Source organism: Oenanthe melanoleuca, chromosome 8 (genome assembly GCF_029582105.1).
Source record: "Oenanthe melanoleuca isolate GR-GAL-2019-014 chromosome 8, OMel1.0, whole genome shotgun sequence".
NCBI lineage: Eukaryota > Metazoa > Chordata > Aves > Passeriformes > Muscicapidae > Oenanthe > Oenanthe melanoleuca.
The window spans coordinates 10,904,405-10,920,633 of NC_079342.1; the positions used below are offsets into that span (position 1 = coordinate 10,904,405).

General features: G+C 38.5%; 1 protein-coding gene across 4 annotated transcripts in view; it reads right to left on the minus strand.

Annotated features, from left to right (window-relative positions):
* Positions 1-15,384, minus strand: part of FNBP1L (formin binding protein 1 like) — a 58,286-nt gene extending 42,902 nt beyond the window's left edge. For 3 of the 4 annotated variants that reach the window (XM_056497916.1, XM_056497915.1, XM_056497919.1), the window contains exon 1: positions 12,337-12,666. In XM_056497916.1, the coding sequence (XP_056353891.1) occupies positions 12,337-12,360 (24 nt within the window). In that variant the 5' untranslated portion in view covers positions 12,361-12,666. Of the gene's footprint in view, positions 1-12,336; positions 12,667-15,369 lie in introns of those variants that run through there. The other variant, XM_056497918.1, reaches the window with a different exon arrangement.
* Positions 15,385-16,229: the final 845 nt, after the last annotated feature.

Here is a 16,229-nt window from a genome sequence, read left to right on the forward strand (position 1 = left end):
AATGCTGTTGAAGCAACTGAACGAATTGTAAAACCAAAGAAAAGAAAGATGATGAATAAAAATAACATAAGATAGTCAAAACAAACTAAAAATGAAGCAAGTAAATTGTTAGGAACTTCTAGCAAATTAAGAACAGAAGAAACTGTTCTCAGAACAAAGACAAGCAGAATCTGATGGTTAAAAAAAAAAAAAAAGAAAAGAAAAAAGAAGCTTTTTAGGATGTTAGGGTGCCATTTCCTGCTATAAACTTTAAACTTACTAGTGGATTAGCATTAGTGGCAGAGACTTTCCCTTATCGAAAGATAAAGGATCCAACTACAAGCCAGGTCTCAAACCCCTTTACTACTGCAGGAATACACAGATTATTAGATATATTTTTCAAGCGCTCTTATCAGCTTTTTGCAAAATACTACTGTAGCTTCAACTACATACTGTGCTACTTTGAGATAATTTAAATCAAGTGAAAATAAATGAAAAATCTGCAAAGTGCTCTTGAAGAAATGCTCTAAAATTGACCACCTTCCTTAAAAACAAAAACCCCTTTAAAACACATGAAACATTGTTTTATATTGATTAAGAAAGGACAGGAAGAACCAACATCATGAAAGCTATGCTGTCCTTGTAACAGAGTAACTGGGAACAGTCCTGAAAGGATAACAGGCAACATCCAAATAACTGTTAGATTAACCAGTGAGATATGGGAGCATGATCTTCTACCCACAAATGAACACAAGTCAGCAAAAAAAATCAAACCTCTTTTCCAATGACATAACGAAGAAAAGCAGTCAGGAAAGCCACAAGCTTCAGGTTTGACTTAAGTCTGATTATGCCTGCATGATTAGAAGTTGAAATGCTAAGTACAAAGTACTACAAGTAGTCTATCAAGATCATAAGAAACATTTACATATAAGGTCTTGAAATTCACATTTCCCAGCATCCAGTGTACAAAAACTAACAGCAGTATTCCCACCTAATATCTGCATAAAGGTCTGTAGAAACTCTCCTTTCAGAATTCAAACTCAAGGTTGAAACTTAAGACTGGAGCACTGATATTCCATGGTACCTCATTATTGTAAAAAGCATGAATCCTGGCCATTCAGCACAACCACCTTAAAACAATTACATGCTTTCTCAAAAATTGCAAGGGATTTTATAAAAATGATGTAAAAATGTATTCATTATACAGCCCACAATTACAGCCTTGAGTTAAAGCAGACAGATCATGGAAAAACATTTTATCTAAGAATCACTAAGCAAATACCACTGGCATCTCATCTCTAAGACTATTTTAACTCTTTTAAGAAAATTATTTCAGTTCAACTATTGAAATTTCAATGAAACTGAATGACAACCCCGCGGAAGCAAAATAATTGGAAGTGTCTGAGTGCTAAGACATCCAAGCAGGAAGAGTAGGCAGCACACTCTGCCTAAACAGGATTTGTTTGTACCTATTACAGTTTTAATACACAGAGCCAATCCCTGGTTTCACAAAACTCCTATTCCAATCCACTAAGCAGATGCTTCTTCCAGCAAAAACTTCTTGTTGCTCTCAACTACTCCTACTGAGGTACTTCACTGCTTCTCTCTCAGGGAAGTAGAACATAAACCTGGAACTTGGGGAAATCCATTCAGATCTCTCAAGTGCTAGGTTAGCACAGGAGGAATTGGAATGCTGTTCCTGGAAAGATGTTAATTATCCTTCCTAACACCAATACCAAAGTGAACACACTTCTTAAAAAGCCATTTTGGAAAGAAGTTACCCTTGTTATTAGAGAGAGAGGTCTTAATATTAACAAGGTCTCAAACTCAGGGAGATAAATCAAAAGGTCTAATTTATGTGATTGCAAAACTTCAGCAGAAATAACACAAAAGACCTCACAGCTTTTACAAAACAATGAAGCAATCAAGATAAACCAAAACAAATAACCCACAACTCCTGTTTCCTCAGTCTCAACCTAAACACTTAATCAGACCACCATACTTCTTGCTGCACAAGTAAATATTTGAGTATCATGCAGAGCCAGGATACTTTACAAAATTGCTCAGCTTGCCTCACATGGTGACATTTGTATTCAAGTTTCTTAGAACTGTACAGTCTCCATTCCCCTCACATTATTACAATGTAGAAAAATCCCAAGCACTTGGATTTTCCTGATAAGTTACTACTTACTTTCAAGAAATTAATTTTTCCTCTTTAAACATGCCATCTTCTTAGAAATGAAACCTAACCAGATAGTCCAGTCTGGTTTTCATCATTTTATTACAACATGCTGGAGGACTTTTCAAGACAAGTTCATCCTATTCTTGCCTTCCTCCAAACAAATCTGTAACACCTTGACCATATCGCACAGATCTCAAATGTCATCATCTGTAGTTTAGCCAATAAAAACCACAGTTACTGAGCTAAAGCCTTTAATTAAATAAATTATAAATACTCTGAAAGTAAAATTTTCACCATTCATAAATCCAAGTACATATCCTCATTCTTCTAACTCACAGTTTGTAGTAGTCAAAACTCATAAGGCTGAAAAAAGAGCAATTAAATTAAAGAAAATAACATCAGTAATTGCTGCTGATTTAAGTAATGTTGTGCATCAACTACAAACAACAGATATTACTAGTTTGCAAATATTCCCTTTCTCAAAAACAAAAAACAGCCTTGAAAATGTCCTGGTAATACAGTATTTAGTCTCAAGCACAATAATGAGTTTCACTGATCCTGTGAGATCTTTGCTCATAAAATGAACAAGTATTGGCAAAATTAAATATGTAAATGAGTACCTGCACTATTAGGGTCTAAATAAAGTAGATATTAGGGGCATGGGGGAACCCATATTTGACTCAACAGTCAAAAACTGTCTTCCTTAGTGGAGCTTCAAATAGTTTTCCATTTACTAATCACAAGCTCGAACTTGTTTTCAGGGAAAAACTAAGAGAAAACAACATTTCGTTTAAAAGCATATAATGCGCAGCGTATCTTTGCAGCTACTGCACTTTACTGGTTTATGCCTTTGACAGTAAGATCTCAAACTTTTACCTTTCACCTGATTATTTGACTTCTTTTCTGAACCTCAAATCTATGTCCATCCTAAAACTTGTTAACAATTTCTCCATTGTTTTTTTTTTAAATCAGTTCTCTTTCTAACCATTCCAATATCTGCAATCTTTAGTTATTCTCTATCCATCTCATTTCTCAACCACACCACATCCTGTTCTCTGGCATTGAGAGATTACCCTTTCACCCACATGTTTTTCACCCAGCATTATCTCTTTCTTCTCTATCACATCAAACATTAGCTTCTCAACCTCCCTTCAAGGGCACTGCCGCCTGATTCCAGTTTATTACCTCATCATACCAAAGGACTGCTGCTTACTTCGCTTGAGACATCAACACTCCCTCATACTTTTCAACAAGTGTTTCCTGCATTCTCTTCAGTTGTTTGGATGCTCATCCCCTGCAAACATGACAAAGATCTGCCCCACTGCTACTCCTTGCTTGCAAGGCTTTCCAAAAAAAATACCTATGAGGCTGCAGTGGAGATCACTGTGCTGAACAATAGTGGAGTCTGTACAACTCTCATCTGGAACCACCAACCCAGCCCCTGCTAGAACTCAAAACTGGGGATGTTCTTCATGCTGAGTTTGTGTAGAATGCAGCACAACACAAGGACACTATGTGACTAATGGTACTAGGTCCTACGTAAATACAAACATAAAACACATTCCCATGATTGACTGCAAATGTCAAATACTCCAAATATTCCTTTAATTGTGACTGATATCATATAAATACAGCAAAAAATTGCAGGACAATTAGATACCATAACAGACAGCTGAAAGAGGAACACTTTATCCATTTATTGTAAGAATTAAAAAGTGTTGGATATTATAAATACAATTTCCTCTTCCAGAGTATTCCCCTATTGTAGAGACAGCCAACTGCACTGGAGCACAGGTGTTATGTGGGGTTCATACACATTAACTATTTTCCCACTCACTGCCACAAGAAAACCCCATGTTACCTAGATCAAATGCTTATTTGAAGATATTATTAGAAAAGTAAAACACTGACCTCCTCTGAGAGAAATAATCCATCTTTGGTAAAGACAAAGTGCACAAGAAGGATACCCATATTCAAAGAAAACACCTTCCAATCAGTCTTCCAACCAGAATTTACAAAATGAGACTTTCACACCCACTTAAATTGGGCATTCATCGTGAGAAAGGATCCAGCAATCAAATGCTCTCTTTACAAAAGGATTTACAATGCAGATGGAGATCCACAAGGCACACCCAACTTCATCACCTGCACTCACATCTGGTTACCTCAAGTATGCCAAAAGTTAAGGCTGCCTCTCAACTCTCCAGTGCAACTGCTGTCACATTTCAGAAGTTCATCAGAATTAAGTAAGTCCAAACTCAAATCTAGTGGATGTCATTTCATTGCATAATGCCGAAGAAGTATCTTTTACTGAATATGGAACTACAAAAAAAGCACGTTGTACTATTTCTTGTGTACCAGCCAAGGAGAAGCGATTCGCATGGTACTGGAACAAACATTTGTGAGTATCCAAATCACAGCAACTGTACCAGCTACTGAGCAGTAAATTAACACTATCCCCTCCAAAACCAGGATAAAAGCACATGGGTTATTCCAACATTTTAAAACACCATATTACCATGCCCTTACACATCAAAGAATGTTAAAGTATTCTACAAATATTGCTACAATATTAATTTGAAAAAAACAAAGTGTGTTCCAATTTTACAACCCAACTAACAGTGACAAAAAGTAAGGGGTTTTTTTGGCCAAGATGATACAAGAGTTCCACATTAAAGCCCAAGAAAAATTCACGTCCTGCAATATTGGGTTTTTAATTCGCAGTAAGACTGCACTTCTTCAAAAGATGTAAACAGTAAAAAAACTACAGGCAAAAGTACAAAGTATGATGCCAGAAAGCATGATGTTCATAGTAAATGGCAAAGCAGAAGCAGAGTTCTGACTTAAAAAAAAAAAAAATCAAAGAAAAGGTATTCATGAATCTCACATGCAGTAGAAATTTTCAGAAAATTCAGTACACCTAAAATTAAGCCCCTTCCTGTTCTAGTTACCTAGCAGGAAATGTAATACTGCTACCACTCTCCTCTTACACTAGAACTTGTAGCTGAAAAAATCCCCAGCAAAGCAGAAATTTATTGCAGATAATTCCATAAACAGACAGTGTAGAGGGTCTGCATTTTAATGAAAACCAGAAGGCTTTTATTAGTGTAATACTTTTTTTCCCTTCTTTTCCCATCCAGCTGAAGCACTGACATAGATCTGAAGACAAACCTCTAAACCTTCTGCCAAGAGAGCACTGGGACTGGGGTACGTAAACTCACTAGGGGCAGAATGAAACAATCTGACTGGAATTTCAGCTTTCACTGAACAGTTTGTTCACCATTACAAGGAAAAAGCTGAACATATCTGGACTCTAGGGAATTCTTTTCTCTACCAAAAAGAATTCAAGTTCTTTAAAAAGTATGCACATGTGTTGCATGAACAATGAAAACTTAATCTGCCTTGTGTTAAATAACTTCCCCTCCACAAAAAAATAAAACACCCTCTGTTATTCAATTACTGGCTTTACCAAGAACACTAAAAAGTGTTTTGCAAACTTAAGGACTGAAGTATTTAAATACAATATATTAACAAATGAGGGTCTCACTCAGACTAATCCAGTATAAGAACTAATTTAAATACAACACTAATTAACTTTTAGATATCAGACTTATTTCAGTAGGTTTACAGCATCAGTAACTACTCTATACAAGCAATAACAACAAACCTTCTGTCTTCCAGTATTTACCTGCAAACAGCTGAAAGCACAAATCATACCTACTTGGGCAACCCTCAGCTCATGAGCACATTGCCAACACACTTTTCTTTTTCTGTGCTTTTCTCCATCCCAAATTCTGCGGGATTTGCTATTCCAGGGATCATTGTTTTGACAGATACACACTTCAAAGAAATCATCAGCTTGGCTGAGATAAAAGATCCTGCAATCTCCAACAATCTTTCTATACTATTCTCACTCAGGAAATCAAATGACAGCTGCAGCATTTAGTATCTCAATACAGGCAACTCTCCAATTTCGTACTATGAACAAGGATACTGCATACATTTTTTACATGACAGCAATACTCTTCCAGTGTTCAGAATTTCCAGATTAGTAAAGTCCCATGTATGTTCATATAAACTTCATTGAAAAGCATATACACTTCCAAGCATGTAAACAACTGGGGCCATAAATAAAAAACAGATGCCTTTTTAATAGATATCAGATTATAAAGTTTTCAAAAAACCACTTTCTAAATAGACAGTCAAAGACATATGTATGCATTCTTAAATTATGTTCAACATCAAACCCAAACTGATAAAGTCTCATGACAATGACACACCCCTTCCTGGAAAAATCAGAAAAAAGGTCAGATGTTTATGAACCAGACAATTGCTGGAAAAACACGGACAAACATTTCCAACTACAACTCAGTACAATTGTTTTCACACCAAAGCCTAAAGTAACTACACTTTCAATAACCAAGTATTTGATCCTTACATAACTTTCTAGTTGGAAATCTTAGAAGCCTTTACAAGATTTTCACAACATTGCTTGTGAAAGAATGGAACCTCACAGCCATGAGGCATCTTATGCAGCCTATCACCCAAACCAGGGGAATGTGTAACCATCTCATACAGCTGGAAAATGCTGCAATCTTATACTGTAGCCACAAGACACATTCCTTGCACACATCTGCAGACCACAACAGCAAGAATACTGATTGAATAGAGAATCTATACAGAGCACTGTTTGCAATCTTCAGTTTAAGTTGACTGAGAAATCTGGGGACAAAAAAAAAAAAAAAAAAATTCCATGTTCCATCTCTCCAACATCCCCCCCGTTAAATAACGTATTGCCTTTAACAGAGTATATGTTAGCACACTGGAAAGTAAGTTTACAAAATATTAAGATTCAAAAGCATATAAGAATTTCCATATGGGATACAGCTTGATATTTAGAATTATTTACAGTGGTTTTTTTATCTGTATTAACAATCCAAGTAACTACATAGCCACATTCATGTTAACAGTCAAGAAATGTTTCTCAGATTCGAGAGAAAAGACTATTTTTTTGCTTGGGAAAAAAAAAAAAACTTTCATTTAGCTAAAAAATAAATTTTCTAATCTTGTGAACAAAAATACAATAAATTACTACAACAGAAGTATGCTACATAACAGCTACTTTTTGAAGCTCTTTCATATTTACATCCTGTTGATGCTTTCCATATATAATTGCACTTGACAACTTTTAACATTAAACAACATTACCACATGATTTATCTTCTAAAAAAAAAGACGAAGATTTTAAAGCAAGAAGGAAACAATGTCTGAAAGTGGGACTGAAAGCATAAGAATATTTTTAACAGCTTTTGAAAAAAAAACTGATGCAACCAAGTTATTTAACATTTTTTAAAACAGAACTTGGGTTTAGGTACAGAATGAATTTTGTTTAAGGAAAGATTAAAAAGAGCACATCACCAAATATACTTTGATCTTTCTTTGGTCCAACATAACTAATTTCTAAAATACTACTCTACAGTGCCAGTGGTTTCTTAATTATAGAAGATGGTGTGCTTCTGGCCCCAAGGAGCTCACAACAATAGTATCATTAAATCTTCTATAGCCATTTCTTTTTAATCAAGAAATCTCAGCACAAAAAGCCCTCAGCAAAATTTCTGTTTTAAATATTTATCAAGAGGTGAGAAACAGATGGCTAGACTGGTTCTACAGACTGAAAATGTTCTGACATGGTATTCAAACTCTTTTTCTGCCAACTGCTATTAAGCAGTTCACAGGGGTTGGAACAACAGAACGTGCATCCAAAGCCAAAAAACATCCTTCCTCGTTGTTTTTTTTTTTTTTAAAGTGACAGCACAGACTCTTTAATTAATTTCCAAAGAAGGCACTTCAGAGTGCCAATCACACTGTCTCCTCTCATTACACCAAGGACCTCGTTATCAGCTACACTCCAGTCTCCAAAGCTTAGTAAGCCTCAAAGCAAATGCACTACATGTTCAATTTAACAGCACAATAACCCAAGATGACAATAACCAGGCCTATTTTAAAATATTCTATGTTGCTGCTATTTGTACACTTTATACCCACCACAAAAGGAACTCCAGATGTACAGAAACATACACACGAACAGATGCTCATGGTGAGAAGATTCCTAAACATATCATAATCTATCATTTTTATTTTCAAATATTTAAAGTTACTGAACTCCACATGGGATTTTAGTCCCATCTATCTCTTCTTATCTTGGATATTGCAGCACAGTTTGATAGAAGTCAGGACACTTTATAAAGCAAAAATTCAAGTCTAACCACAACTTCAATGTATAAACCCTCCTACTGTTCATGAGGCGAACATAAGTGTGCAGTATTTGCAAAGAGCATGACAGACTCCAAAAAGTTAATTCTGAAAAGTATCTGTATCTAAATAAACAGCATCAATTTTCAATTACTAATGAAGTACAGCAATGTTACTTCATGATTATGTGGTGCCTTTCTTCAGATGATTACTGCTTTACATATGCTACCTACGAAGAAATTATGTACTAGAGATAGGAAAATTTGATACCCAACAGCTAAATTCTCAGAAAATATATTTCAACTGAATTAGACAAGACTTGCCAGTTCTCACTACTCTGTTCTAACCCTTAAGAGAATATTATGCAAAGCAGTTCACCAAAGTATCTTAGGTCCTGTATGGTCACACCATAAGGAATATGCTGCAGAGTGACCACAAAGACACACACATCAATGAAAACAAAACTATTTGTCGAATACTGCTTTCAAAGCACAATCAAGATTTTCTATTGTAATAAGAAAGCAGAAAAGGGGAGCATATTTCCCACAGCACAGAAAATGCTGTGGAATGAAACAGTTCTAATCACAGGATGGTTTATATGATTTGACATTTATTTTACTATTATTAATTTACATTATTTCATACAATGCTATCAAAAGAGACACAACATGGAGCATTCTTTTTGGCCAAGACACACTGAAAAGCACCAAGTGCTTTAGTCTAATCAGAACATATACATTTTGTACAATGCACATTCACTTCAGAGAATGGTGGTGAACTTATTTAAAAAAAAAAAACTTGCTTGAAAAACAAACAAACAGCTACCAAATTTAAAGATAGAAAATACTGGCCAATCAAAGAAAATCTTTCCTTTGTCCTGTCCCATAAATAACCATTTAGTTAGCATATATATCATTTCAGTTACAGAATTGCTATATTTAATAATTACTACATCAATACCAGATATGAGTTGCTTTCTTTATCCCCTAATTTTTCTTCTGGCACCTTATTTGCCTCCACATTCATCTATGCTCAGTTTTTTACTTTATCCAAAAGAGTATACAGTATAAAACTCCAGAACAATTTAAAAAATACCTTAGAACTGTCAATCAGCATAAAGTATGAAAAAACAGAATGAAGAGATACAACTAAAGAAGGCAGACTTAAGGAGATTTTAAAAAAAGCCTGATACAGAATCACCAAATTTGCTTCAATGAATTAGCAAAGCATACACACATAAATGCAAATGTTTTGAAAACCTATGCTTAGATACCAGTCCTAACCCTGAAAAATCCTACTTTATGAGGTGAAAGCACTAATGAAGGAGAGCTTTAGGCCCAATGAGGTGTCCAGAAAAGCTGAGCAGAAGAGTTCTCTGAACATCTCATGTCCCTGCTGCCATCAGCAAACACAGAGCTGCTCCAGCTGCTTCCCAAAGCTGCACTGATGCTACCAACAGGGAATGATGCAGGAATTGCTACACCAGAACACAAACATGTCTCAGAGTTTTCTATCTTGTTCAAAGCCCTGTCTTTGAAGACCCACAATACTGCTTTTCCTTGTGTTTTTAACCTAGATTTTAGATAATTCTTAATTAATTTGATTTTGTGCCAGATCTTCAAAAAGCAATCTTTACTTGCCCAGCACAAGTTGTTAAAAGAATTAAGGTTTAACGCTTTTTACAGTAAGTGAAGCACTGAATATTCTTCCACCTAAGAAACCAGTTTGGTTAATAAACATAGTAGATTTTTAAAAGTATGATTAGATTCAATTAAAAAAATTAAAAGGTACCCTGTAATGTAAAAAAAAAAAAAAAAGTCCAGTTATGTAGTTACAAACAGACGATTCCATGCATAGTTACCTCAGTGTAGAGTTGCAGATCATCTCCAGATATCAAGCAAAAAATATATTAAATTTTGCTAAACTAAACTATTGCAGTAAAACTTTCAGATTAAAACTCTGGCATTACTTCTTCCAACTAATGCATAAGAATTAGTGACTCAGGAGAAAAGAAATATAATGGGTCAAAATAAACTTCAGCTAGTTTCACAACACTATAAGTTAAATGCCCATAATTAAAAGGAAGTCTGAGGTCAAAATCCATCTTTTTGAATATGTTTCTTAAACGCAGGACAAAGACAAGCACTTTCATACAAAACAGAACACAAGACAGAGCATAAAACCTTCAACAGTAGTTTACAAGCTGAAGAAAAAAAAATACAATTAAGAGGCTACAAAAATGAGCAGATACGAGTAAGCTAAAACTTTGTTTTCTAAAGCAACACACATCTAAGTGCTTACAGCCAGAGCTCACCGAAATGCCAATCCCCTCTCTCCGCAAGTGACACTCACCTCTCACCTGAAGTACATACAGGCATGAGCTACACACACACTCTTGTGTGGCCAATATAAATCACAGCTTTTACTTACTCCTTACTGTTAATGTCACAACACTTTTAGATTTCAGGCCTGCTACAGCAGTGCCACCAGTACTTAAAAAGTGTATTTGGTCTGAATTTTCATCATGCCTACAAATCCCAGTACAAGGTAGTATGCAAAACATTAAAGTAACCCCTAAGTACATTTAAATTAGGCTTCTCCACGTAGCACACGTGATGCTAGTACATCCTCATTTTGCATAATCAGACCCAAGATAATTCAGGTGGCTTCAGGAGCTCCGCTGGCACTCCCAGCCCCGCGCCCCACCCAGTCCCGGCTCCCCGGGCAGCCACTTGTCTCGGTGTGCAGATCTTTGCTCCTCTAGAGACTAACAGCCCTGCGCTACAAAATACTGATAAAGGTGTTTAATTCAACGCAAAAAAAAAAAAAAAAAAAAAAAAAATCCCCCCCAAAAAAACAAACAAACAAGCAAAAAACCACCTGTAATGATAGGTCCAGATTAAGAGTTCCTAGACCAGGCTTCAGGCTGTAACGCCTAGCTTTCTGTGATTTTTTTTTAGCACTAAAGTCTTTACTTCACAGTCTTTAAAAGCAAATAAATGGAGGGCAGGCGGTATTTAAAGCGGGGACGTTAAATCCTCCTTGGCACTGTTCTTTTAAAGCCTAAGCATTCCCACGATGAGCGTTAGCTCCAGCCAGAGCAGCAACAGCAGGAAACCTGACAGCGGACATGGAGCACCCAACACTGCGAGCAGACAGCGCTGTGCTGCTCCAGCACATCCCTGGGGAAGCCCTCCCGCCCCTTCCTTCTCCGCCGCCTCAGCACAGCCACAGAGCCCTCGGAGGGAAGAGGGCAGCTTTAAGGAAAGCCCTAACGCGAGACACAAACTGCCTGTCTCGTTACTGCCAATTCTTCGTATTTTAAACAAACACAATGCAGCGTTAGCCAATATTCTGCGGTACTTTTAGAGACAAAGCTATAGTGTGGCTGTTGCTAGTTAGGGCCGGCAGCTGAAACGCTCTGCTCGCCTGAGCAGCCGGGCGGTTTTCGGGGGAGCAGTAGCTCTGCCGCCGCCCCGAGGCTGCCCGGTGCGGTCAGCTGCCCGAGCCGCGCCGGCCCCCGCCCCAGGCCGTGCCGGGAGCGCGGTGAGGGCCCCGCCGCCGGGCCCCGAGCGCGGCGCGGCTCCGGCCGCACACAAAGCGCCCGTCCCGCTGCGACCGCGCCGGGCGAGGGGAAGGCGAGGGGCCGCCCCGGGGAGCGCCATGGCCGCGCAGGCGGCGCGCGCGCACCGCGCCCCGGACGCGGCCCCCGGCCCGTCGCCGCCGCCCTCCCTCCCTCCCTCCCTCCGCCAGCGCCGGACCCCGGCCCGCCCCGCCCGCCACAGCCCATGCCCGCCGCCCCAGCGCCGAACAAAGCACAGCGCCTCGGCTGCGGCCGCTCCGCGCCTCCCCGGGGCAGCTGCCCGAGCAGACAAGGGAAGGCGGCGAATCTCAGACACAATGAGAGGCGAGCCGGGACTCACCCACAGCTCCGTGCCCCAGCTCATGGCTGCTCCGCGGGCAGCGCCGGCTCCGGCAGAGGCGGGGATGAGGCGTCGGGCGGCGGCCGGAGAACGGGGCCCCCCCAGGCAGCGCCGGTGCCCTCGGTCACTGGGGAGAGGCGGCGGCGAGGAACGACGTCGCTGCCAGCTCCAGCTCCGCCTGGCTCGGGAGGGGGAGCCGCGAAGGAGACTGGGAGAGGGGCGGGTCCGGCTGGAGCGGCGGGGCCGGGACGGGAGCGGCCGGCGCTGCCCCGGGGCCCCGAGCGGCCGCGGGGCGAAGGTGTCGCGGCCGGAGCGGCCCCGCGCTGTTACTCATTAACGAGGCCCCGGGGCTCCGCGCCCCGGGCGGCTGCGAGGCCTCCCCGCTGCCCCAGAGCGCTGAGTCACGGCTGGCGGCGGGTCCCGGCTCGCCCCCTCCTCAGCGGGCTCCGCGCACACACAGGCACCTAACAGCGATTCTTGCGTTGTTTACAGCACAGCTCCACGCGTAAATTACAAATGGAGATGTCAGGAAAGGTGAGGTAGGCAGCTGAGAGAATAAAGCTCATTTATGGATGAACCGTATCACTGGCTGTAAGAGGGAGTTTCCTCAGACAAGTGTTAAATCCTTGTCAAAGATTATTTTTCCACCAAAGTGTTACAAAGCTACTATTAGAAAGCAAATGTTTTGAAAGCCACCTAAATTAAATTCTCCTCTGAGGGCATGAATTTTTAATTTTCCTCTAACTTTTTGCTTAGAAATAATTTTTATAAGGTGGGATAAAAACCCAGTATAATAATAAAATAATAAATACTGCTAAGTCTGTATATCATGAAATAAAAATTACTTAAATCAAATCATGTTTTGTATCCCAAATCACCTTTCAGGTAATGTTCCTTTGCATTACAGTTTAGGTTTAGTTCTATTTTCCATATAAAAGGAACATGCAAATTTTTTCAGATTGATATGAAATTATTGTACTACAATAATATTAGCATCAGAATATCAAAATAAGCAGTGGAGCTCACAGGTGAATGTTACTTCTGAAGCAAAATGTTAAAGATACTCGCATTACACAATGCATTTGGATCCATGGGGATCCAGAAAATGAGTAAATATGCCACATGCTGTGTATGTTTTTAGCAAGGTAATGGTAATGAACCCTCCACATTTTAGATTCTGAAGATGAAATTCCACGTGGGCAGAGTTCAGTTGAAGTCTGGCACATTAACTCGGTAGATTGCATTAATTACTGAAGATGTTCAGCAAGCAGAACATATAATGACGATTCAGGTAATGAAGCAGAAATATTTATTAATATTTTTTGTAGTTTACTGATATGTTTGAATTCACTCAACTTACATGGCTTTCAGGATGGGAAAAAAACCATGTCCATTAAATGCTGAAAAGACCAATTAGCTTTTGCTCAGCTACCAGCTTGTCACATGTCTTTAGACAATTCTTTTAAAAATAGAATCAGATAATATAATAACACATGTTCAAAATACAAGTAGAAATTAAAAGAATTTGTTCATTTTTTATGCTTTCAATGTATCTCTTGTAAATTAATACGTGTAACTTGCTGCACATGTAATAAATAATTTCAGGAAATTTCAGATTAGCAATTGTTTCAATTCAGACATCTAAAAATGACCCCTAGAAAAACAACTTTAGAGCTACAATTTTCAAATTTAGAAGTCCCAATAAAGTATTGAAAATTAATTACTAGAAAATTGATCCTAAGTTCTAAATCTATGGAGTCAGAAGCTTTGGAAATCAGGCACTTAATGGGCACTCAAATTTAAATACTAGCCTTTCATTGCATTAAATATACATTAAGAGAGTTTCAATGAATTATATATATATATATATACACACACACATATATACATATATATATACATATATATATTTGTGGTTGGTTGATACATGAACTCTCTTTTACTTAACTCTAATTTAAAAATTAATTAATTACTCCTATTTCTGCAAAATGTGCAATGCCAACATTCTCAACATGTCAGAATTTGTTTTCTGTTTAGACCAAGGTAACAAAGTCAAATGTTTTCTGGTGATTTGTAGACATTTTAGGAGAAGGAAACTGCAGCCTGTATAATGGATACATTAATACAGTATTTAGCTACTCAGTAATGCTTAAAAAGCCTAATTCTAGCAATGAGAGGTTTTCCCAGGACAAACAGGATTCCTTCTTTCCAGGAAGCTCTCCCCAAAAAACACCTTTACAAACCCTAAGTTAAAAGCAAGCATCAGAGCTGGAGGATTTTCCAGAGATTCTGAGTAACTTCACAACCTCCAGAACTGACCGAGAGGCTGCTCTGAAATATGTGTAAAATAGGACAGGTGTTAGCACAGCAGCTCTGGGCTATACCTGCCTTTTAAGAGCACATGTACACGATAAAGAGGAGCACTCAAAAGACATTACAGAGCAGGCTTTGAACAAACTAGCACCAGAACAGGACACTATCATTGCACCAGAGCACTACTGCAGTCGGGCTAATTATTCTTCTTTGGAAGTTAACAGTTAGACTTGGGAAGTAAGGCTGATTAGAAAATGTACACAGTAACATAATGTTTCTGGGAGCCAACCTAGTGTTTCTGCAGGCATTGTGGTTCTCATTTTGTAGATAATTAGCAGAAAATCTGTCTCAAAGGATGAAAAAGATTCCAGAAAGTCAAGTGCAAAGCCTTTTTCTTCCCAAGATATTTCAGTAGTTTTATTAGTGGTTGAATTTGAATATGGGCACAACTATTTTCACAATTGAAAACAGAAGCCATCTATGTATCAGGTACATACATAGAGATGTGCGTTTCACCTTTACTTAACTAAAAATCAATCAGTAAAGATCATAGATCACAGTAAACTGCACAGGTAATGGATTTGAAGTTAAGAGACAAAAAGCTTTTAGACAAATGATGGCAAAATTTGGAATTCATTAACAATATATTAAGACCATGTGACTAAAAAAAAATTTAATTCATTAAAAATAAAGCAGAAGTCTTAGCAGCATAATACTTACCACTTCAGCCTAGTGAGAAATCTGACATCAGTCACTGTTACCCCCTTTTCCTGCTCAAGCACACTCTTGCTCTAAGAGATTGCCATATAAATCCTGAGCCATGCTCTCCTCCAGTTTAGCAGTTGAGGATGTGAAACGACCAAGCTGTAAGACAAGGGGACGAGTTTACCACGTCTCTGTGGGATATTGCCAGAAATGTTAACATTAATCACTTAAGAGTTTTGACATTGTTTCCATTATCAGGGAATGCAGCTGACCTAAGCCTAGAAATAATTAACCAAATATTACCATAAAGATTTCAGTTCTTCTAGTCACATCCTTAAAATCATCAGTTGGAGGAGGGGATGCAACTAAAGGGACTCAAGAACATATTAAAGACATATTCAAGTAATTTTACATGCAGCAAAGGCTTCATGATAGATGACATTGTTCTAGTATCCTTGTAAACCACTGGCTTCTTCTGGCAGATGATGGCAACTTATTTTAGCTTAGAAAATTTATTTTTATATTTAGCTGTTTCCCCCATCATTGACTCATTAATGAAGGCTTTAAAAGAAAGCTGGACAATTGTGCTTTTGGACTGAATCCACATAATTCTAATTATTACAATAGTTGTGTATTTTGTTAATTCTGTTCACTATTCAACAGAATCTACTTGAGTTTCCAAGTGTACCTAAGGATATTATCTTGGCAGAAAAACAATCTGAATCATTAATTTGGAGTGGCAGAAAAGCTGTCTGGCACTCCCTGTGGGCACACTTTCTAAAGACAGAAGCAGCTTAGCTTTCCACTGCCACAAAACTCAGCAGGACCAAACAAATTACTTCCAAATATCTCTGTCTCAGTGTGAGGTGCCATTA